Source organism: Dipodomys merriami, unplaced genomic scaffold (assembly GCF_024711535.1).
Source record: "Dipodomys merriami isolate MVZ:Mamm:240054 unplaced genomic scaffold, mDipMer1.0.p SCAF_14, whole genome shotgun sequence".
Classification (NCBI taxonomy): Eukaryota; Metazoa; Chordata; class Mammalia; order Rodentia; family Heteromyidae; genus Dipodomys; species Dipodomys merriami.
The window spans coordinates 22,115,977-22,141,041 of NW_027202715.1; the positions used below are offsets into that span (position 1 = coordinate 22,115,977).

Sequence of the window (25,065 nt, forward strand, 5' to 3'; positions counted from 1 at the left end):
TTTGAAGAAAGTTGTGTACTTTTACTTCATCTGTATAATGGAGAATAAGATAAGATGCTTCAGACATTGTCTGCTAATTGCAAATGTAGAAAAAGCTGATGCATGTATATCAGCATGGTGTTATATGTAGTTCATCATTCTAGGATTGATTTGACATGACTGTCTTGAGACAGGTTTGATATTTCTTTCAAAGATAAGCGATTTCTTTTGTGAAAATAGATCTTTTTCATGCTGTCGCAGAGACAGACAAGATCAAACATCTGGAGGAGGCACGTACAAAAGAAAAGGTTACATGAGAAAGAAAGAAATGGAATTAAAATATGAATTTGATGTGGTAGTCTCCACTGCTAGGTTTATTCTTTCTACAATAATTGCCATATTGCTGTTAAATAGCTCTAGAGTATTCAAAAGAGAGATACTAGAAACATTTTAAACTTAAAGGAAAAGATTGTTTCTGTGCCATAGAAAAGAACTGGCATGCTATCAACCTTTCTCGAAGAAGAGAAGGGATTAATTATGTCTTTTGTGTGTGCTAAACAACCTGCACCTTAGAACTTCAAAGCCAGAGGTGAAAGGAGAGGTCATGAACGTGAACAAGATGTTCTTGACAACTGCCGAGTGATGCCAACTCTCCCATTAGGAAAGTGCAGCCAAAGGACAAGAGCAGAGCTGGGTGCATAAGTCCTGAGCTCATGAGCTTAGTGGGAAGCCAAGGAGAAAAAGCACAGAAACAAAGAGGAGAGAAAATAGAATTTAGAGAGCTACATCTCATGGAACAGCAAAGGGTTGGCTTCGAAATCCATAAAGACACTGCGGATGGCAGAAAAAAAAGCAGATGTGGGAAAAACAAGGTGATGGGATAGTTAGAAGTTGCAAATGTTGGTCCTAACTCCATGCTGCATTTGTGCTTGTTATTGCATACTAGAAAGGCATATACCAGTCACATGATTAAGCTCTGTGTAGTTGTTTCACTAGAAAAAAATCAGTGCCATCATTCTTTCCTTTATGATGATTTATAAAATGTGAATGATATTAATGGCAAAGCAATAACTATTATTATTATTAGTAGTAGTAGTAGTAGTAGTAGTAGTATTTGTCTGTACTGATACAGGGGCTTGAACTCATGCCCTCAGGATCTTATTTAGTCTTTTCACTCAAGACTGATGCTCTACCACTTTAGCCACAGGCTCTACTTCTGAGTTTTGGTAGTTAATTGGAGATGGATCTCACAGACTATCCTGTCTAGGCTGACTTTAAACTGGTATCCTCAGATCTCAGCCTCCTAAGTAGCTAGGATTACAGGCATGAGCCACTTAGTGCCTAGCTGACATTTAAGTGCCCCGATTGATTCCTTGGTTTCTTCTTCTTGAACCATTGGCATTTAATGACCTGATAATGATACTTTGTTGCTGAGACTGTCTTGCATACTGAAAAGCGTTTGCCAACATCCTTGGACGTTACTGGTTCTATGATGCTGGCCACACCAGCCTGTACCTGGTAGTAGTGACACAGGTCATGCCTTGTCCCTCACATTCACATTGCTGTAATTCTGAAATAGACACCCTTGGCTACCCTGGGACCATCATCATGGTCCTTCCTGCTCACATTTTCCAAGGGTGGAATTTTAAATACAGCATTTTAGGATGAGTGTCACACCTCATTTGCATGGGCTGTAAATCCAGTTCTTCCCAGGAAAGACCATCTAAAGCATTTCTTCATGTAGGCATTAAAGGAATATTAAATAACTTTACTAATGCATGTCTTGGTGCCAAGCATTGCTTTAAAGCACTACTTACTATGGATGGTCAAGATGAATTCCAAGTATTTTTCGTAAGGGGGCCAATAAGTCTTTGAACTTTCAGCCATGTAGATGTTCATCTCTTTTTCTATGCCATAGAAGTATGTGTCCCTGTGTTTGTACATATCTGTATGTTTACTTGTATGTATTCCTGATTATTCGTACACTTTTAAAAACTATCTGGTCTCGTGTTTTAAGCAATTATTGGAGTCTGTGAAACCAGCCTCACCTTTGTATGATCTAACTTAATTAGAGCTCTCATTTGAGCTCTTGTTGAGGCCATATGTAGTTCCTTCTCTATATCCCTGGGACAAGCATTCCATGCTAAGTGGCTTAACATGCAGAATGCCTGGATTTGCATTCTCTCCTTTACAATGTCCAGGAAATGCTGCTACACAACCCCCTTTGATATTTCCTTTAGTTATGCTCCTCACAGTAGATACAGTCGTTCTCTTTCCTGGATGATAACTTACACTGGAACCAAAGGAAGAGAAAGCATTGGCATTGTTTACTAATGTTTATCCATGGAGCTGGGTTTTAGAACGGACCATTTGCAAATAGCCCATTATGCATCTGCTTCTGCACCTGGGAGCACTTCCCATGCCAGGTGAATGCCACAGATGACAAAATTGTGCCTAATGGCATTTAACATGTGGCAAGGAAGAGTGGAGATGACAAATGGATCTCCAGAGCAAAGCCGAGATCATTTTTTGGAGGGGTCAGTGCAATAGCTGTACTGCTTGTGGTCTATGTCAGGCAGTGTGATTTGAATGATAGAAAGGTTGCCTGCTCATACATACAAGAGGATTTTAGAGTATGCTGTTACCAGCCTTTCAGGAAAATGATTTTAGCCACAATTTCTGGAGATATATATACAAGCTTTACTTGAATTATATATATATACATATATATGTTATACTTGCATATATAGTGATATATGTATATATTTATGAATATATGCATACATGTGTATATGCATGTACACCCATACATGGATGCATACCTTCATTCTTGTAAGAAAGATTGACTTGTGCTTGATTTTATAACTTAGAAACATAGGTCCCATGGTTTCCCTTATTTGCAATAACTAGTATATGTCTGAGATAAGCAGAAACGGTCAGATAAGTTGATGTTAGGCAAAATGAACCCCAAGAAAAGGACTCAAATGATTTTTTTCTTTCTTGTGATTGTTTCTAACATATTTATAAGATGATTTCTTTGTTGCTTTGTATGTCCCTCCCCCAGGGTATAACCCCTGTTTTCACTATATTTGATGTTGGTATAATTTGTGGAGGGGAAGGAAAAAAAAATTGTTTCAATAGGGATACAGATGGACCCATTGCAACAATGAGATGTACAAGATGTTATGTCGAAAAACAAACTTTACAATTTTGGCTGGGGGTGGGGGGGAAAATGGGGGGGAGCAGGAGTAGGGGGAGATGGGGAGGGATGGGAAGGGGAGGAGGCAACAATGCTTGATAAGAATTGTACTCATTACCTTGCAACCCCTCTGTAATTGTAACTACTCTGTACGGTATTTTCACAATTAACAAAAAAGATAACATAATAAAAGTACAACTAACCTTTAAACCATAATGTATGCAAGGTATTGTATCTTATATACATCTTTTCTACCTATTGCCTTACAAGTGTGTAAATGTGTTTAACTACATTTTATAAATGATGGCTTGTATCTCCTGAAGGTCTAAACATTATCCATACTCACGTTTTAAGCCAAAGTTCACCATGTGCTTTGAAAACAATCTCCTGATGTGCAGAGATTAAACCACAATACGGGAACTAGCCATCATGCCTGCACCTTTGAAGGATGCTGTATTGTCCATGGATCAATGAGCTAGAGAATATGGGAGACCAGATGGAAGGGTGAGCTTCAACAACTTCATCTCCACTCATTTTGTTAGGTGCAAACAACAAGGAAAGATCACTGAGGTTCTTTTCTGTCATATCATTTCAGAAATAGTATTGTTTTCCACTAGGAATTCTACCATTATGACATATGTACAGTTTTTATCTATCCTCTGTGTGACAATACCATCCAAGGATCTGTATCACAATGTAGATTAAAATAACTATTAGCAATAAAGATCAAATAAGGGTTATTTGATATATACCAGAGAATGTTTCAAGTTCTCTACATGCATTATTGTAATCAATTTTGAAACAACATTATGGAATTTCTGTTATTATTTCCACAACTTGGCAAATTAGGGCAAGTGGCAAAAATTAATTGGTCCCCAAGGTTACATAATTAGTATGTGATTGAGCCAAGATTTAAGTATTGCTCTTCTGACTCAAAAGCCTTCACTCCTAACCAATTTATTAACTGGCTCACATGTAAGTAACTTATTTAGGTTGCAGCATCAAATTGCTTTGTGCTAAAGTCCTTTTCCTCATACAAATCACAATCATATTTGGGAAAGGAAAGACTACAGTCAATTAAATAAAGTTAGTAGGATATAAAAGGGAGAAGCGGTGGTGGGGAGGACAGTGAAGTAATTAACAGATAACCAAAGTAACACTGTGAACTTAGAGCTGACCTCAGAGTTTATGTCTGCATGATGTGTGGCTATCTCTTCTAGATATACCCATAATCCAGATGGATTCTTTGGCTTTATAGTAGCAAATTCAATTTCCCTTGCTTGGCTAATGGGAAAGGAATAGTCTCTTGCTTCATTGTCTGCATGAGAAAGAGTTGGTGAGCTTCAATGTTCCAAGCATCTTGCCATGGGAAATGCCATTATATATACTGTTATAAAGATGATAGTGAAATAAGTACTAGCCTTAGTTAGGCAAATGGGAGATAGATGTAAGTTGGCATTAGGTTGGTAGAGAGAGTGAAGATATGATTTGGCCTGAAAGAGAGAGAGAGAGAGTGAGAGAAACAGAGAGAGACAGAGAGAGACAGAGAGAATGGGAGGAGAGTGGGAGAGATAAAGATGATAGATAAACGGAGATATAGAAGATCTAAGTTTGTCTTCGGTAGTTACAGTGGGGATGTAAGTTTGCTTTGGACTGTGCAAGCCACGTTGGGACATGAGTGTGGGTCCAGCCTGAAGGGATAAACTGTGTAACCAATTATCTTTATGCCTCAGCTGTAAAGCAGAGCTGCCAATGACACCAACAGTTTAGATATATAATGGTTAAATGATGTAAACAATAAGTAAAACTCTTGAGTGATACTTACTAACTAATAAGCACTGCTTATATTTTTACTATTCACTCTATTTACTCTAAGGTTTAATTAGATTTGTGATCTTGGAAAAAATTCATTAACCTCTATTTCCCTATCTTTAAATGAGGACTTTAATTATACATTCCCATAAGATTTGTTTGGTTTGTTATCAGAATTATATGTATTAAGAATGTAATATTGCTGAGATGGTAAATGTGAAAATGATTATTATGGAGTTCTTGATCACAAGGGTATTAAATACTTTATATATGAAAGGAAGTACATGTGAAAAGTTAATTGAGTAGGCTAAGAAAGAACATGTTTGTGTGTGTGTGTGTGTGTGTGTGTGTGTGTGTGTGTGTGCATGGATGTGTGTGTGTATGTGTAGATGTGCCTACACATGATGTGTGTGTGTGTGTGTGTATGTGTGTGTGTGTGTGTGTGTGTGTATAAATCCCACAGGTTTTACAAACCAATATGGATAGGTGATAATACCAATATTTGGTTGGGAATCTGTAAATGACAGGCTTTTTCAATAAGATTTTGTGCCACTTCATTATTTACCATAGCTAAGATATGGAACCAACCCAGATGCACCCTTAGTAGATGAATGGATCAAGAAAATGTGACATACATATAGTGGAATTCTATGCCTCCATCAGAAAGAATGACACCACCCCATTTGTTAGGAAATGGAAAGGCTTGGAAAAAATTATATTAAGTGAAGTAAGCCAGGCCCAAAGAAACATAGGTCCCATGGTTTCCCTTATTTGCAATAAGTACTATATGTCCAGGACAGGGAAAAAAAATCTCAAAATATCTCAAAATACATATTACCATGTAAGATGATGTTAAATGAAATAACCCCAGGTTAGGGACCCAAGTGGTTTTATCTTTCTTGCTGTTGTTTTTTTAATATATTTATAATGTACTAGGGTTTTTTTTTTCTCTCATGGTATAACCCCTGTTTTCACTGTATTTGATTCCAGTGCCCTGCATCTTTTATATACATTTTTCTAATTGGGAAATAACAGAATGCTGAAGTAAGGATACAGGTTGACCCATTGTAACAATGAGATTTGCAAGACACTATGTTGAAAATGAACTTTACAACTTCGGAGGGGGGAAGGAGTTAGAGAGGTGGGAGGGAAGGGATGGTAGAGGAAAACAAAGGTGGAGGTAACAATGCTCAACAGGAAATGTACTCATGTAACTGTAACCCCTCTGTACAGTATCTCTACAATAAAAAACACATACAAGAAAGATTTTTTGCCACCACAGGGATAGACAACTATGCATCATGATTCTTTATGTGTTTGCAAAGAACTCAAATATGTCTCAATAGAGTCTCCAAGTTAAACACACACATATATTTTCTGAACAAATAATTTACTATTCTTACACTTCTGTAAAAATTTGTCTAGTTTTGCCCTGTAAAAGTATCATAGTAAATATTGGACTTTGTTCATAAAACGTGTAGTGAAGTGGTATGCTTTTTCAGTTTTCTATTAAGTTATGGTCAAGAGCTGAAATTGCTTGTTTATTGCTCATGATCCTGATTAATTGGAAAATACATGCCAACAGATGTAATAACCTGTTTTAATAATTAGCTTCTAAATTTCCATTTATGATGGAATAATGTTGAATAGTACTTTTAATATTTTTATGGTAGAGTCACAATACAGAGAGCATAGAGTACTCCATCTGAAGTTTAAACACTGATACTTTAGGGATCTCTTCTCTTTACAACTTCGGTGGGTGGGGGGTGAGGGGGTGGGGGCAGGTGGTGGTAGGGGAATGTGGGGTGGGGGGGGGAGAGGGGAATGGATGGTAAGAGGAAACAAAGGAGGAGGCAACAATGCTTGATAAGAAATGTACTCACTATCTTGCTCATGTAATTATAACCCCTCTGTATGGTATTTTCACAATAAGAAAATTTAAAAAATTTATAAGTGTTCCCACTATGCTTTCTATTAGAGGTAAAAATGTGAGTAATATGAAACTGAAAAAAATGTTGTAATTTGTTTTATTTTATATTTTATTCAGTTAGTAGGTTCTCAAAATATACTGATTTGAGTTAAACAAGAGAATTTTATTTTTCTTTGTTGGTTGTGGGGCTTAAACTCTGGGCCTGGGTGCTGTCCCTGAGCTCTTCAGCTCAAGGCCAGTGCTCTACCACATGAGTCACAGCGCAACTTCTGGTTTTTTTGGAGGCTAATTGGAGATAAGAGTCTTACAGCCTTTCCTGCCCTGGCTGACTTTGAACTGCGATCCTTAGATCTCAGCCTCCTGAGTAGTTAGGATTAATGTTTTGTCCAATTGAACTTGAATTATTTTTCAGGGAACAGTATATAATTTCAGCTGGTTGCTGGTGGCTGACATCTGTAATACCCTAACTACTCAGGAGCCACAGATCTGGAGGACTGTAGTTCAAAGACAACTTGGGGATGATAGTCATCTAGATTCCATCACTAGAATACTCGGGAAAAAATATCAGGGCTAGAGGCATGCAAGTGGTAGAGCAGTTAGCCAGGCAAGCATGCCAAGTCAAATTTAAATGTTGTATTCAGGTTACTTTTACCCAACATGCCACCACATTGTAGTTTGTTTCAAACATGTTCTTAAGGAAAAATAAAATTTATTCTCCAAATAATCACATTTCAGTGAATCCTTGCTGATGTATATAATAAAATTTATAATAACAGTAGTTTGAGAGCTTTAGGTAAATATGTCTCTGTGATGTTTTACTTGTTCATTGAGAGTTTAGGAAGGTTACCCCAGGGAAAGCAGCTTTGGAGGACAAGGCCGACTCTCAGAATCATATGAGGTTAGTGCACAGATAATTTGCAGCGACTCTCAGAGATATTAGTATGAATTTTTCTTCCATATCTCTATTAAATCAAAAGAACTTGCAGCAAGTATTAAGTTTGCATCTTTTAAAGAAATCCAACAATTTTAAGGATTCAAGGAATCAGTAGCTTCTATTTACTTTGTTGTAATTTTAAAAAGCTATGTCAGAAAACTCAGAGAAAAAGTATAGTAGCCCCACATGCATGGTTTAAAACAAGTGAAGTGCAGTCAAAAAATAAATAAGAATTTATATATAATATTTAATACATTATATATACATTTATATATATGTAACAAATCCTTGAGCCTGGTACAAGGGGCTCATGTTGGTAATTTCAGCTAGTCTGCAATATGAGAGGAATAGGGCCATGGCTTGAAGTCAATCCAGACAGAGAAGTTCACAAGATCCTATATTTAAGAGTAGCCAGCAAAAGTACAGCAGGTGGTATACTCAAGAAGTACAGTCATATTCTAACATGCATGAGGCCCTAAATTCAAACAGTAGAATCACAGAACTGAAGAAAAGATTAAATACATTGTATGGTAATTTGCTGTGAAGATGCTTCCATATAAGTTATTGTCAGTTACCTTTAAATTTTGCATGATCTGCTGTTTTGTTGCTCATAACTACATGAAAACTATACTAAAAACAAAACTATACTCATAAAACACAAATGGTACATAAATGATAGATTATCAGAAGTTAATCTGCATGATTTAAGTGATAAAATGAAATGTTTAGGCTTATTTTAAGGTGGCATATCTTTTGTGGAAGTTAAGCAACATTAAGAAAAATTTGATCCAATAGTACAGTACAGTGCAGTATGGTACCAAATTCCTGAGCATTCAATTTTTTTTTTACATATTGCCAGTCTCTTTGGAAGCATAAACTCATGGATATAAAAAATTCATTTGTATTTATTTTTGTAATCATCACACCATGTATTTGTGACAATAATGTAGTCTGCCACTGGAGGTATCGAGTTTTAATGTTTAGACCTAGTTTATATATAGTATTGCTAAATTTGAGTCATATTCATGTAAGAACTCATTGCTGCCTGAGCATCCAGGGCTTTTCCTCAACAGCGCTATCCTTCAGACCATGGATACTAAGGGTCTACTATAATTAAGACTCATAGCATTGTAGAACTGGATGGAATCTCATGCATAATGTAGTCCAACTTGTCTACTGCACAAAAAATAGTTCACACTCAGAGAATGTAAGTAACTACGATGGAATAAAAAGTGTTCAGCATCCAAAGTGAACATGGAACATTGAGCCTCTTGACCTTGTGGATGAGGATCTCTTTCAACTATTCTGGACCCACCAGTTTCTAGTTACAGTTTATAAATTAGGACATAACCAGGAGGCACGACAGGGGCCAGCTTAGTACACATATGACAAGAAGAGAAATATAATAGTGAATCAGGGAGTTCCCTGCCCAAGATGCCTTATAAGGCCATACATCTAGCCCAAACTAGTTTCACATGGTAGGGTGTGAGAGAATAAAAGGTGTGGGTAAATTGGCTCAGCCACAAAGGTTAAATAAATTCAGGGCTGGGATCCAGAGAGAACATTAGTGGAAAGTCTTTGGAAAATTCATAGATGAGAAAGATTATAAATCAGACTTCCTCTGTCAATCCTCTCACCAATCCCCTTTCAGCCTCAAATAAGCTTTCTACCTCCTTCACTCCAGTTGACAGGGTCAAGGATAGAGATTGGAGGAGTTGATTCTTGGCATGGCTGTGGTGGTTGTGTGTGTGTGTGTGTGTGTGTGTGTGTGAGAGAGAGAGAGAGAGAGAGAGAGAGAGAGAGAGAGAGAGAGAGAGAGAGAGAGAGAGAAGAGAGAGTCATGGGGCCTGCTCTGGGCCTGGGCACTGTCCCTCAGCTCTTCAGTTCCAGGCTAGTGCTCTCTACCATTTGAGCCACAGCGCCACTTCTGGCTTTTTCTGCGTATGTGGTGTGAGGAATGGAACCCAGGGCCTCATGCATGCAAGGCAAGCACTCTACCACTGAGCCACCTTCCCAGCTGTTTTGCATTCTATCTCTGACATAGAAGTAAGAATCCTGATCTTCTTAAAGAGAGGAGAATTAATTCTGTAATCTCATCTTGATGCTAGTAGGTTAAATTGAGAATCAGTTCTGTGCCTTCCTTTCATATGGCTTATTAAGCCTTCTTCAGTATAAAAATCAGGAAAATACAAAAAGCCTTCCGAATCCTGTTTTAATGCCATGAAAGGCTCAAGGATAGGAGAGTTACTTAATTCAGAAGATTTTCCATTTTTCAAAATCCCCTCAGGAATAACTATGTACCTGAATTCCAATATTTAGTAGCCAATATTTTCCTTACAGTTAATTTAAAATAACTTTGTGTAACATTTGAATCATCAGTAGTTTCTCTCCTTTTGAATGCTTTTGGTTTCAAACAAAGCAAAATCAAGAAGCTAGTTTGTGTTGGCTTGGTTTGGCTTGTTTTGGTTTGTGCTGGTTCTGAGGCTTGAAGTCAGGGTCTGGGCACTGTCCATGAGCTATATATTGCTTAAGGCTAGCATTGTACTGTACCACTTAGGCCACAATTCCATTTCTGGCTTTTCTGTGGTTAATTGGAGACAAGATTCGAATGGATTTTCCTGCCTGAGCTGGCTTTGAACTGCAATCCTCAGATCTCATCCTCCTGAGTAGCTAGGATTGCAGGCATGATCTATAAGTGCAGACTTTCCTTTCCTTTCCTTCCCTTCCCTTCCCTTCCCTTCCCTTCCCTTCCCTTCCCTTCCCTTCCCTTCCCTGCCCTGCCCTGCCCTTCCCTTCCCTTCCCTTCCCTTCCCTTCCCTTCCCTTCCCTTCCCTTCCCTTCCCTTCCCTTCCCTTCCCTTCCCTTCCCTTCCCTTCCCTTCCCTTCCCTTCCCTTCCCTTCCCTTCCCTTTCCTTTCCTTCCTTTCCCTTCCTTTCCCTTCCCTTCCCTTCCTTTTCCTTCCCTTCCCTGCCCTGCCCTGCCCTGCCCTGCCCTGCCCTGCCCTGCCCTGCCCTGCTCTGCCCTGCCCTGCCCTTTTTTTCCCTTTCCTTTCCTTCCCTTCCCTTCCCTTCCCTTCCCTTTCCTTTCTCTTTTAATGTTAAGCTGTGAATCTGGATGAATCTGGACCTGATAGGATTCAATTGGTATTTTTCATCTGTTTCTTATTTTGGCTATTCAATCATGGCAAACTTGCTTATAAAATGCCACAACTTAGCCCATCCAAAGAATCAAAGGAAAAGGATAGTCATTTTCTACAGTCTTTCACCATACAAATGGAAACCAACAACCAAATACAATTAGAGTTGGTTTGATCTTAGCACTTTAGTCTTAGAACTATTTTCACGATGAAGGACAGGACAAGGACACAGCAAGTCACTGTGTTTAGCCGTCTAATGTAAGTATGTATGTGCACAATACAACAGAAGAAGCAGAGAAATCCCTGATGATCTCTTCCTGTTTGGGAAAGTAGGGCTGAGGAAGCCATCACTCTTGTCACTGAAAAACTATTATAATAGGTGAGCTGAATCTTGAAGAAGAAAGGTGAACCAAGAAAAGAAAGTAGGATGAAAGATACACCCTACCCAAAGCCATGGTGACATCATAATATTTTTGTGCCACAAAAAAAGAACAAAACAGCAAAATAAGGTTGGCCCCGTCATTGGGAAATATCTCATATTGAGCATGCTAGACTATTCTGTGGTCATTCATGCGGCACTAAAAGTCTGCAAAACAGAAATAAAAACTATTACCAACAGTTTAGGAAGATAATTTGGAGTAATTTTTCAATGGCGCAGATACCCAGGAGATGAATGGGAGGCTATTCCAAAGGTTTCTGTAAAGAGTTGTTGACTGGTGTTAACAAAATGGTCACAAATTTAAAGAAGGGAGGGCGGGAGGGACTGGGAGAGGGGAGGGAGCAGAAGACACTGTACAGAAGGAAATGTACTCTTTACCTGACTCATGTAAATGCAATCCCGCTGTACATCACCTCTATAATAACAATCAAGTAAATTAATTAAAAGAAACAAATTTGAAGAAGGAGGTTACATTCCAGAGCAGTTCAGGGAATAGAATGTAGACAGCTTGGTGAGTTTGACTAGAGTGCAGGCATATTGGAGGCTCTTCATACAATATCAGACACTATTCCAAATGCTTAGTACATACACCTAGACACAACAAATTTGTGTGTGTGTGCCTGTGTGTGATGCCAACTTTATTAAGAAGACACAATTATTATAATTCAGATAAAGACACTGAGGAATCAGGAAATTAATCACCCAAAGTCGCTCAATGAACAGATGGCACAGAGAAGTTTTAAACATGGGCCATTTGCTTCTCAAGTAGTCTGCTGATTTATTAATTAATTGCTGTCTCTGTATCCTAGAGGAAAATATCTCAAACTTTTTATGTCATTTTTTTTGCTATGATACAATCAGATTCAGAACATATTTCTTCTGAGCAGGCACATTTCACTGAAAACTATATTAATAAGTTTGATTTTTAAATTGATTGCTAGATTTAAACTCTACCCTTTTTACACTCCAGAGAGTAGATCAGAGTACAAGTGAGTGAAAGGATGTAATTAGAGGAATTACCTCCAAGGCATTCTAATTTATGGGAAAAAACGGTAAATTATTTTTCAATTTCAGTATTTGAACAATTATGATTACCATCAAATCATGGTTCCTGTGACAAATAAGTAATTGAAATGCACCGATTGTCTGGACCCTTACATTCAAAGCTAACAACCAGACAACCTCATTCGGCTTTCATGGTGACCCTGTGTGATTGTTATATTATTACATTTGTAGGACTTATGGATGTTCAAGTTCAAAGGTGAGATTGAAAACAGAATATAAAGTCCCAAGCATATTGAGAATTGAGCCACTCTCCCTTTCCTTCTCTCCATCTGTCTCTCTCTTTGCCTCTGTCTCTGTCTCTGTCTCTGTCTCTCTGTCTCTGTCTCTGTCTCTCTCTGTCTCTGTCTCTCTGTCTCTCTGTCTCTCTGTCTCTCTGTCTCTCTGTCTCTCTCTCTCTCTCACACACACACACACACACACACTTAGCAGTTCTCAGACTATTGTTAGGCGTATTTCCCCAAAACTGGGTTTGAGAGAAAAAGAGATTTATCAGGCAGGTTTTTTTTTTTTAATTGTGAAAATACCGTACAGAGGGGTTACAATTACATGGGCAAAATAATGAGTGCATTTTTTATCAAGCATTGTAGCCTCCTCCTTTGTTTCCCCTTCCCATCCCTTCCCATCCCTCCCCCTGCCCCCCTCAGGCAGTTTTTAATTGCAAACACCACCCTTGCTCTTGCATTTACAATGGTGGACTACAGAGGAACTCTTGTGTATCGTATTTGACACATGATTCTGTGAACTTCTATTCAGAGTAACACAGTAGAGATAATCAACAAAGTTCAATTTTCAAGTTTTGTAAGGGGAAGGGGGGGCATCCTAAACCAGAGGGAAGATAAATCAATGTAATCAGAGGTAGAATAAGAAGCATGGTAGAATAAGAGATCTCAGCCTAAGTTAAACAATTAACATTGTAAAGACATTTTTTCCCAAATTCCCAACATTTCCTTTTATCGAGAAAGTGATGGAATAAATCAGTAGAAGGTGATAGAATCACATAGATTTGAGTTTAATATCAAATTTATTTCTGTTTTCTTGGCAGTATAGAGGTTTGAACACAGGGCCTTGTACTTGCTATAAGCAGGTCCTTTACCATGTGAGCCATGTCTCTAGCCTTCCAAGCAACTATCTTTTTTGTTGTTGGTGTTGGTCATGGGCTTGAACTCTGGGCCTGGGCACTGCCCCTGAGCTCTTCAGCTCAAGGTGAGTGCTCTTCCGCTTGAGCCACAGCGCCACTTCCAGTTTTCTAGTGGTTTATTGGAGATAAGAGTCTCACGGACTTTCCTGCCTGGGCTGGCTTTGAACCTCAATCCTCAGATCTCAGCATCCTAAGTAGCTAGGATTACAGGTGTGAGCCTCTGGCGCCCGGCCCAAGCAACTATCTTTTACTGTCTTCTGGGTTATCGTGGCAAAGTCATTGGATTCCTGAGTCATAGTTTTTAGCTATTTTTACCTGGTAAATAAAAAAAGGCAATGTCTACCTCACAGGATACTATCAGATTTATAGATAATATTTTCAAGACTTGATACATATTTTTTGTATCACTATCTGTGATTGCAGGTGTGAAGGGAGACAATTGTATCCCACACTGTGACAGTGCTTGTCATATGGATGACATTGTTAACCAGTGTATATTCTTAATCTGGATTATTGAATTCCATCCTGTGGCCATTCTGTAAGATGGTGGTGGTGGTTCTCATTTTACAGAGAAAGAAACTGATGCTCAGAGAAAGAATTTGGATTTAGGCAGTCTTGTCTCCAGAATTCAAAGTCTTAATAGGCAACTCCACTTCCCCCCTCCCTCCTCCCTCCCACAGCCACTCACCTAACACTATGGGCTTTAGTTTTCTTAATTTACACAAAGACAAAGATCAGAGTGATTAAAACACATATGGCTCCATCCTTCTACTGCCTGCTCAACTTCAGTGTCTGGGGATTTGCTCGGATGCCTACTGCTCTGGGAATGGGGCATGGTGCCAAAAAAGTTTCTCATTTTCTAAGCAGCTGGAAGGGTAACTACCAGCTGCTCTTAAATGTGTTTGAACCTCATCCCCTCAACCAGGAGACAGCTGTGCTTATCTACAGAAAGACTCTGGAAGGTTGTTTTGTGTTTTATAAGGCACTCTAGGCATGCTGAAAGAAATTTCTGATTTGAAAAGAGCCTAAATTCAGGAATAGAACTTTTTCTTATTTCCCCATTGCGGATAATTCTCTAATCCTTGATATTCTTCTTAGATACAAAGCTTAAAATTTTTTTTTTTGCCTGAAAGACATAGAAGACAGTCCTCTTAAAGACACTTCAATTGTTTTCCTATAGATATATTTCTTTATACCTGGCATATTCCAGGATTCACATCTGAGATAAGGGCCTTCTTTCTTAAGGCTTCTGTTGGGAAAATTTCAAAGTACCATTCTGTCTTGTCACCTGATGCCCTTTGCTTCCAGCTGTTGCTTCTTATTCTTGATTTGAACAGTTAACAGAATACATATTAGTAATCCTTGATGGCTGGAGCAGCCTCGTGGCCAAGTCATGCACATATTCATCAATCAAATCAGACAATGGAAGACATGATACACCCCAAAGGCAGACTAAAACTTAGAAAAGTGGTCTGTTTAGCATAGATTTTGTTGTCACAAAAGAATTCTTTTTTCAATTTACTTAACAGGCCAAGGGTACAGTTTATGGGATCATGTTAACTCGTAGTTGAATATTCAAAGATGTATTTTGCCAAGCCACATATTTGTGCTGTTTCTTTTGTACATGATCCTGTGAACTTTTCTTCCGGGGGTGACTTTGAATCTCGATCCTCTGGATTGCAGCCTCCGGAGGAGCTCTGATTACAGGCGTGAGTCAGCCATGCCCAACTCTACACATTTCTTTGAGTGAGAGCACAGACATTATTTTTTTTAAAGAAACTGTTATAATCATCAACATACAAAGTATATACTCTAGGACTTGGGAGACCAAGCTACAGTGTACAAAAATTCAGAAATATCCATTGCTCAGACAAAAATACTATTTTGTAGATATGGTGACCTTTACTATCAGAACACTTTTCTACTCAAGATTTTTGTGTACTGACTTTCAGTGAGGGTTCACTAACAAGACATGATTGACAGATTACTGCCAGTCTCCCATGTTTTGGTATCCATCCTCTTGTACCTTTGTCTTCTTGGCCTCTTCCAGCACTAGGAGCTGAAGCTGTTCAGGTGGATGGATGGGGAAGTAAGACTTGTTCATCATCACAAGTTTTGCTTTATAATTATGCATTGGTTAAAAACCAATTCTCTATCTTAAATTCCAGGTTGAAACACTTGTACTAGCTGCCATTTTCCTGGATGAACTCGGAATAAAGCCTGTGCTGAGCAGAGCTGTAATCATACTATTTTGAGAAATGTGTGCAGTGTACGAGTGTGTGTACATGTGTACCAGTGGATGCATCCAAGGGTTTGGTTGATGCTGAGAAAGAATCAGTGCTTGCCATATCACCTCTTATTTTTAAGAAGTGGTATTGAGTTCTCCCCAAAATTCCTTTTTTATTGAAAAGGTGATGAGCAGGGGTAAGGCAATGAGTACATTTTTAAAAATTCATAGTTACCCTTCCCTTATTATCTCCTATTTACCCCTATTTCCCTCCCAGCCTAGTTGTAATGTTTATATCCAACATTTAGTTCATCCTTTGTCCTGCTGTTTCTGTGATTCCCTTTCCTTTCCACATATTGAATAATCTAAAATTTTCAATCAGAAATCTTCTTAACTCTGGTTCTACTTAAATCAGTAACTTAGCATTTTATTAGAAAATTTACCTTATAAACTTAACTTTATACAAAGGTAGCAAATTCTCACAACCACACAGAAATGTGCTTCTTTTACAACAATACCACTGAGAAAAAACTTGGGTTTAGATAATGTAATTGATTTCTTCCCAAGTGGCCTATCTAACACTTAAGAGAAATGGGGTTCAAACCTATTATGTACTATAAAACCTAAGTCTGGTTCTTACAGTTTAAACACATTTCTCATAGATGTCTTAAGTTCCATTTTTTTAATTTCAGAATTCTTTATTAAACCAAAAAAAGTTAAGCTTTCCTACGATAGAGGATATCATTTTGGAAGAGAGATCCAATAACAGTGTTAGGTCTTTTTTTTTCTTTTGCCAGTAACAGGACTTGAACTCAGGGTTTAGAGCTGTCACTCACTTTTTTGTTTTGTTTTGCTCATGGCTAGAATTCTACCATTTAAGCCATACGTCCAATTTGTCCTCTTAGTTTTCAATTTGACTTTTCTGCTCCATGGCTTCCAACCACAATATTACATGCCATTCTGAGCCTTCTAAGTAGCTGAGATTGTAACCACAAGGTACCAGGCCCAATGAGAGATATCTAAGTGTGGGAATTTAAGAATTTCTTACAAGTATGTCTCAAGTATGTGTATATAAATAAGATGGATATCATTTGATTAAGCTCTGCTTTTAAAAGACCAGCAACTTTCTAGTAGACAAACTTTGGATGTACAATATCTGAAAGTCACTGTTTGCTGGCAGAACACAAGAGGTTAATTGAAGTTGTGTCTATCTTTGAAAATATTTTTGCACATTTTTCTACTCTTCTAGCTCTATAATCAATCTAGATAAAATTCCATGGCATTTATTTGTGTGCCAACTATCTCCTTGGCTCAGGTTTAATAATAAAAATAAAACAAGTAAATGATAAAGTCTTTGTCTACAAGTAAATAAACAGTCTTCATTGTTAGATGAGATATATCTTGTCAGCGGATACATCCTAGCCTAGGTGACATGGAACCCTACTAAGAGAAAATGACATTGATGTGATGCTATGGTTCATGAATAAAGAAAGATACAAAAAACCACCAGAAAATCCAAATAATAGAGCTAAATGCTTTTGATCAACTTAATTTTGAAGAAATTCCAAGATAACTTAAACAGAAAAAGAAAAACATTTTTAACCAATGGTGCTTGAACAATTGGGTAGCTATACAAGAAAAGATAAGCAAGATGACTTTAAAAATAAATCTAAAACTTCAACTATCACAAGAAACAAAAAAAACATAAAATAAATCTTTGTCTTCCTTGTGATAGTGAATATTTTTAGTAAGACCAAAGAATTATTATATTATATTAAATTATAATTTAGAGGCAGTAAATTAAAAACATGCTTTTTGAAATACTGGTAATATAAATAGAAGTTTAGATTAGAAAAAAAAGATTTACAATGTATACATGTTACGTAAAACATCTCTTTAGAATATACAAACCTCATTGCAGCTGGAAAAAATATCAAAATAGAGTCCTCAACTGGGTCCAATTATTTAACAGATACCTCATTAAAATATTTTGAGGTATGAATATCGTGGTGCATTCCTGTAATCCCATCTACTCAGGAAGGCAGATAGGTGGGTCCAGGTTCAAAGGCAGTCTAGAAAAGTTATTGGGAAATCCAGTCTGTACAATAAACAAATATGAAAAGAACTAACATGTGGTAGAAATGGTAGGGTCCTTTGGGGGCCAATAAACAAAGAGAATAGACTTTGTTTCATTAGTAATTATTAAAATGACAGTCAAAACCTAAATATATGATTTTATATATATATATAGAGAGAGAGAGAGACTAGTAGAGGATCACAGATTGATACTGCTCCTTTTTCTCCCTGCTTAATCCAAAGATTTTGCAGCATAGCTAAAATGCTTCATTGAGCATCATCATATATGTTGAGGACAGACTGTGGGGCCTTACTGGTGCCTGAGAGAAGCAACAATAAAATTTCAAACACTGATCCTGAGAGAACTATTTGAAACCCAGCCCACTTCTGTGTAATCTGCTTGGGAGAAAGTATACTAACACCTCTTAAAGTGGGCATCTAAGGAAACAAATATTACAGAAAATTAGTTCTTCAGCTTAGCATTTGTATTTATGTTTAATATAGTTGGGCGATAGCTAAACATTATCAATCTGTATATTTTTAGAGCTGGCTCTTCCAAATAAAATCAGAATGCATTCTGAATAGCGATGGGAATTCTGAGTAGAATGGGCATTATGTTTATGCTTATTTTCTTTTTAAAAGACCATAAAAATATTTTTGGCCTAGAGTATCCATTGAGGGGTCTTCACTTAGAAAATGCTTTTTTGACAGGAGAAGATTACACCTGAGTAAATGTCAAATTTCATTTCACATCTGGTCTTTGGAAGACTGTTCAATTTTTAGTTAATTTGCACATTGATTTTCCCCCTTTCAAGTAAAGTTGTCCTTTTCTATTGTCATATTCTCTTGGAAACTAGCAAAGGATAAATTTACTATGTGAAGCATATTGTAGGTCCACTGGAAAAAACTCTTCATAGTCAAAGGAAGGGCTACGTTCTCCCCAATTTAAATATAAGCTTGACAGCTGCATTTGGTGATGTAACTCCATGTGACTAGCTTTAACAAAGCCTTTTACTGGATTTGCTTATTAAGCCAGCCTGTCTCTTTAGCATTTTTGAAAAGGGAGATTGTTTTACTGGAGGCTATCTTTTAAAAAATCAACTCAAAAACAAAAGAATGTGTTAAGCAAGTATTGGGATAAAATTAGCTCCTCCAAACAAGTGCAGGATAGATCATCAAAACATTGAATTTGTTGGTTTTTTTCTAAAAGAAGAAGATATTTGAACATTTTTGTAGTATACCAGTGCAATAATTAGATCAGTCTAGAAATGCAAATAAATATATGGTAGAAAGGCTCCGAATAAATAGTGGAAAGACTATAAAGATAATTAATTCTTCGTAGAAATTTTTACTTTCTGCTATTACCTGACCATACATACACAAATGCCTTTTAATGTGATTTATGCTAATCTCATTTCCAAATGGTTTAGTAAGGGACTTTAAAACTGTAAGAGTTTTTTTTAAAGATACTCAGAGAACCAAATATTGGTTTCGGTTGCAAAACTAAGGCAAACAAATTGATATTATTTCATTTGAGAATCAGAAAAGTATTTGATTAGCCAGTATTGTATTTATACTGGCACATTATAAAGACTAAACAAATATCTTGTCCTGGAGGCTAGAATTTATTTTTCTCATAGCCTTCCTTTTTTATTTATTTTATTTGAACCATATTTTAAAATGTTAAATATGAAAAGTATTTATGTACATGTCTTTAAGTGGTATGGTGCCCCCTGAACAAAACTGTTTCTAATAACTAAAAATTCTTTTCTAGAAATTACACAAAATCAACATTTTCCATCCTTCCTTCCTTCACGTTTTTTTTTTGTTGTTTGTTTTTCTTTTTTGCTATTGTTTTTTGTATTTGTCCAGGTACTGGAGCTTGAACCCAGGGCCTTGCTTTTTGGCCCAAAGCTGGCATTCTATTACTTGAGCCAAATCCCCACTTCTGGCTTTTTTTCTAGTTAATTAGAAATAAGAGTCTCATGGATTTTCCTACCTCATGATTTTGAACTACAATCTTGAAATCTTAGCCACCTTAAAAACTAGGATTCCAGGTGAACCACCAGTGCTGGTTCAAACCATTATCTTAAGAAGTAAATGTGTTGGCCAGTGAAATATGAAATATACTTTTTGTTCCTGGTACTGGTATGTATTATAACAGTAAGGTCAACTTGCTTAGAAGCAGATAACCATCTTTAAAATATTAAACTTTGCATTGATATTGGTGCAGTTTCTCTACCTTTTAAATATCTACGAATTATGAAATATCAGGAGTGGGACATTACAAAGGCAAGGCTGTATACTGAGCAAACTGTTAAGTGTAACTAGACTGCCTTGATCCAAATTCCAGAACTTAACATTTATTAGCTATATACCTTGAGCATTTTAGTAAGCCTTCCATTTCTATGTTTCTTCATGTATAAAAATGAAATTAATTATAGTAGTTTCATCATAGAGGTGCTATACTTTCCAACAGGATACAGTAGATATTAAAATTATTATAAACTGCTTTTATTCTTGGAACCAAAAATCCATATATGTGCCTTTTAATTATTGTGTTTGTATAGGTACAGCACCTATTAATCAAGGGTCCCTTGAGTTTAGATAAACAGGAGGGTTCACAAAAAATTTCATAGACTCACATTAGAATAATAATTAGTGAAACATAATTATTTACTACTACTCTGGAAATGAAAGTCAACAGAGACAGAACCTGACAACTAATATTTGTACCTAGAAAATGCTCCACAGCTCTTGATAACCGTGAGGGATGCTCATGCTCCAGTATGTGGAAACCACAACAATGTTACAAAAGTACACCCTGGTCACCGGCATCAATGGGTGACTGTCTTTCATTTCATTATGTGGTAGGCATCGATTTAATCCAGACAAGAAATTCAGTTAAACTCACAATCTTCTTTGAGAATTAGCTAAAAATCCTGTCCCTCCTTCTGAAAAGATGCGAGGACAGCTGCTACCTAAGAGTGTGAGTGTGAACATTGGTATGTGAGTGTGTGAGGTATGAGGGATGTAGAAGGCACTGTTTCAATGGCTACCACAATAAAAAAAATGCCACAGTGGCTAGATCATAGGGGAGTGTTTCCAGATGTGAGAGAAAAGAGCCTCTTCCTTGGGACACAGTTCAAATTATTTTTGTCTGAAGTATTTTCAGTTAATGAAAATGGTATTTAATAGAGATTTTGTGGACCAGAGTTTTATAGTCCAGTTGGTTTGCTTTTCAACATCTTTGAAATAAAGTGATATTCTTGTCTTACACAGGAATATTTGTGAAGTTCAGAAAGTTTGGTTCCATATGCAGAATACAGTCCCCCAAGTAGTATACTCTCTTTCAATTGTTTTCTCTTTCCACAGAGGATTCTGGTGAATCTTTTCCTTAAAGGATTTTTTAATTCAAGTAGAAATATATAAAAGCATTTATAATGATTTTCTACAGACACTAAATTGTGTCTGCACTAGTGTATTGTCTAAGTCTAGACCATTGATACTACCTGGACATTGAAGAAAATTCTCTATTATTAGCTATCCTTGTCTTTGCCTCTTGCTTGTGTGGCTTGTGATTTGACTAATAGCTGAGAGTTATACATCTTAGCACACAAGTTCTTAGACCTCAGCGATCTTCTTAACATGCCATAGCATCCTCCCTCATGAAATAACAGTGTTCTTTGAGTAATTGTCATAATCTGTCTGCAAAACGAGTCTTCATGGCCTCCTAGAGGGGTAATTGTCCTGTTATTTTTTTCTGAATCACACAGACAGGAAGATTTTACTATAGCCATTTGTGATTTTACAATCAAAGGATTTGTCAGAAGCCAGCAGAATAGATCACAATAGCACAGGTAGAGACTGAGGAGAGAAGAGAAACCAATTTCCTTTTAGCAAATTCTGGATTGAACTTGAATATCTTCCCATGCTGATGTATAGATAGTATTGGTGTGGAAAAGCCAAAAGGAGATGAAATCAAAACAGTGTATCAATGATAAGATTATGGTATAAAAAGATGGGAAGAGAAGATATCTTTTAGGGTGAGAAATCCCAAGTCACCTGTGAAATCCTGACAGACGGGCTATCCCTACAGTCTGACATTGTGAAAGACTCCATAGGGGTTCAGAGCCCTCCTGAAAAATCTCGCACTTTCATGTGTGATAGATGCATCACCAAAGAGCCTCAAAGACTCTTCCACCTTATGGAAAATTTGCTCCATCTTTTAGTGAAATTGGAAACCTTTTCTGAGTATAACCCGGTTTCAGGAAGTTGTTAATGAAACCTATGAATTATTGAAGGGGGACATGTTAGCTTGCCAACTGTCAGTTGAGTAATTTGCTACCTAGTTATACTAACTATCCTGTTCACAATTTAGTATTTTTAAAAGGCGTGTACAGATTTAGAAGCACTCAATATCCCCCATTTCACATGTGAGCAGTTCTTACTTAATAGTTGTAAATCAGAGGGCCGGCCCGCCACCTACACAAGTTCTACATTTCTGGCTTCCATAAGTGAAAAGATGTATACATGTGCTGTAGAAGTCAGATATTAGTGCCTTTAAAATTGCAGGGGTTTTTGTTTGTTTGGGTGTGTTTCGCCATTACCTGCTCAAGGATTTCAGGCTTGGCTCATAACGGAGCTAATTAAATTTTCTTCCCAGGAAGCTGCCAGCTAGACCAGTGCCCCAGGCACATCGTCTCACTGTGCGCCTTCTCTCATTTATTCTGTATGTGAGATGAGACTTCTGGAACAGCAAAGGTATAGATACGCAGGCTGGGCAGCTGCGGATGGGTTTCAGTAACTACAGAAACAGTGTCGACTCTCAACTCTGACAGCACAGATGAGAAAGGTGACAGCGGAAGCTTATCTTCCAGTTCAAGTAGGCTGAAGATGACAATCTGCCAAGCGGAAGCAAGGGAAGAGGCAATGGTTGTATAAAAAATGAGCTATCTGCACTTGGCTCAGAGGTATACTATAAGATTCGTGAAATATCATTCCCTGAGATTGTGTTCATGCACAGCCTAGAAAAATAAACAGTTTCAGGGAGGGCAAAAGTTTCGTTTAGTAATGTCATTAGAATCTTCATCCTTTTGTCAGTCTTTGTCGTTAACAAAGAAAATGATATTTATTAGCAATAAGTACTTGGGCCCTGGGCTAGTTTACTTACAGGCATACTTTTTTCTTGTATATGCATTTTATCTATTTAATCACTGAAGTATCTGGAATCAGTATAGTTAAATCAATTCCCGAAGTTACCAAATGGGAGAGATCTGATTATATGGTAAATTATATGTTAACACACTGCATGCTAGGATAAATGGTCCATATATATGGTACCCTTAAATTATTTAAGGTATATTCACAAAAGAAAATAGAATATGTGTATAGCTACCCCTGTATGTCTCTGTGTTATTTATCTTCATCTATTTTCTGTTGTTCTTATGTAATTATTTATACATAACATCAAATGTGTTTCAGAGAGTCTTGGCTTACAGAAAGGGCTCACCAGTATTCCTAAAAGTAGAGAAGTATATCAATTTACAAAGAATTCAGTAGCTATGTGATGTTGGGGGTCAGGTTAATTTAAGTTATTGAAGAGTTTATATGGATTCATTGCAAACCAAGTGAAATAAATTAATTCCTTTCAGACATCATTGTAGATGAGGAAAATAGGTAGGTGGATGGACAGACAGACAGACAGACAGACAGACAGACAGACAGATAGATAGACAGACAGACAGATAGATAGATAGATAGATAGATAGATAGATAGATAGATAGATAGATAGATAGATAGATAGATAGATAGATAGATAGATAGATAGATAGATATCTTACAGATTTAGGAACTCTAAAGCTCCTGCAAAACATTTAACATGGTGGCCATATATAAAAGCTTTACATTTCTGACTTCACTAACTAGAAAGATGTATAGATGTATAGCTGTAAAATATTACTGGTAATATTAGCAGGTCATATTTCTGATATTGTTATATATTACATTATTGCATTTTACATTATACAATACATAGATAATCAAAAGAATAGGACGAATTGTGTGGATGATTACATAGAGGTAGGTAAAATGTGAAGCAACTCATTCATTTCTAGGTTAAAATTAAGGGGTCCTATCCCACCTCTACAGTTTTAAACCTTTTTATATTCCCAATTTGCATCTTGAATAGTAGCGCTTTCTTCTTTCTTTTTTCTTCCCTACAGTTGGACAGTGTCACCTCCCTGATCCAAGCAGCCAAAAATCTAATGAATGCTGTAGTGCAAACAGTAAAAATGTCTTACATAGCCTCCACCAAGATCATCCGGATCCAGAGTCCCACAGGACCTCGGCACCCAGTAGTGATGTGGAGGATGAAGGCTCCAGCAAAGAAACCCTTGATTAAAAGAGAGAAACCAGAAGAAACATACGCAGCTGTCAGACGAGGCTCTGCAAAGAAGAAAATCCATCCAGTGCAAGTCATGAGTGAATTTAGAGGAAGACAAATCTACTGATACCACTATTCTGCTCTAATGCCTATAGTATAAAATCCTTGGCTAACCACACTGCTTTATGTTTACCATTGCTTAGTTCTGTAATTACACCAGATTTCAGCGTGAATGCACATATAATGTAACACATTGGGGACTAAGCCAGTGCAGGCAGGTTGCATTTGGGATCTGGCCATTGTCATGTTCTCACAGCAAATAATTGTCGATCAATATTTGCTTGTTGAATGAGGGGATCTTTCTTGTACCATTTAGCATGTTCCATCACAGGGAATTACTTGTATCTGTTATCAAATCAAACAGAAGATACGGAGAGTCTGGTTATCTGGTGATCTGGTTTGCATTGTGAATGAAAATTCTGATGTGAGCTCTTTATAAAATTGTCTTCATAATTTCTTTATACAACATGGGAGAAGTATGTAAGTTTTGCCATAGGAAAAGCTTCACCATTGAATAAATTAACCAAATTTGAGCAATGAAGCCATTCACAGGATTTTTAAAGGTCAGTCTTTCTCTTTTCCAATTGTTTTATGGTATTATAAATGTTGCAGTGAGCTTTGACATTGTATGTATATATATATGTTTTGCAGTTCTATTGTGTTCAGCAAACTCTCAGCTTTTGT

General features: G+C 37.1%; 1 protein-coding gene across 2 annotated transcripts in view; it reads left to right on the forward strand.

Moving 5' to 3' along the window:
* Positions 1–24,497, forward strand: part of Ctnna3 (catenin alpha 3) — a 1,374,363-nt gene extending 1,349,866 nt beyond the window's left edge. For both annotated transcript variants that reach the window (XM_070021006.1, XM_070021007.1), the window contains one exon: positions 24,161–24,497. In XM_070021006.1, coding sequence (XP_069877107.1) covers positions 24,161–24,448 — 288 coding nt within the window. In that variant the 3' untranslated portion in view covers positions 24,449–24,497. The remainder of the gene's footprint in view (positions 1–24,160) is intronic.
* The last annotated feature ends 568 nt before the right edge of the window (positions 24,498–25,065 follow it).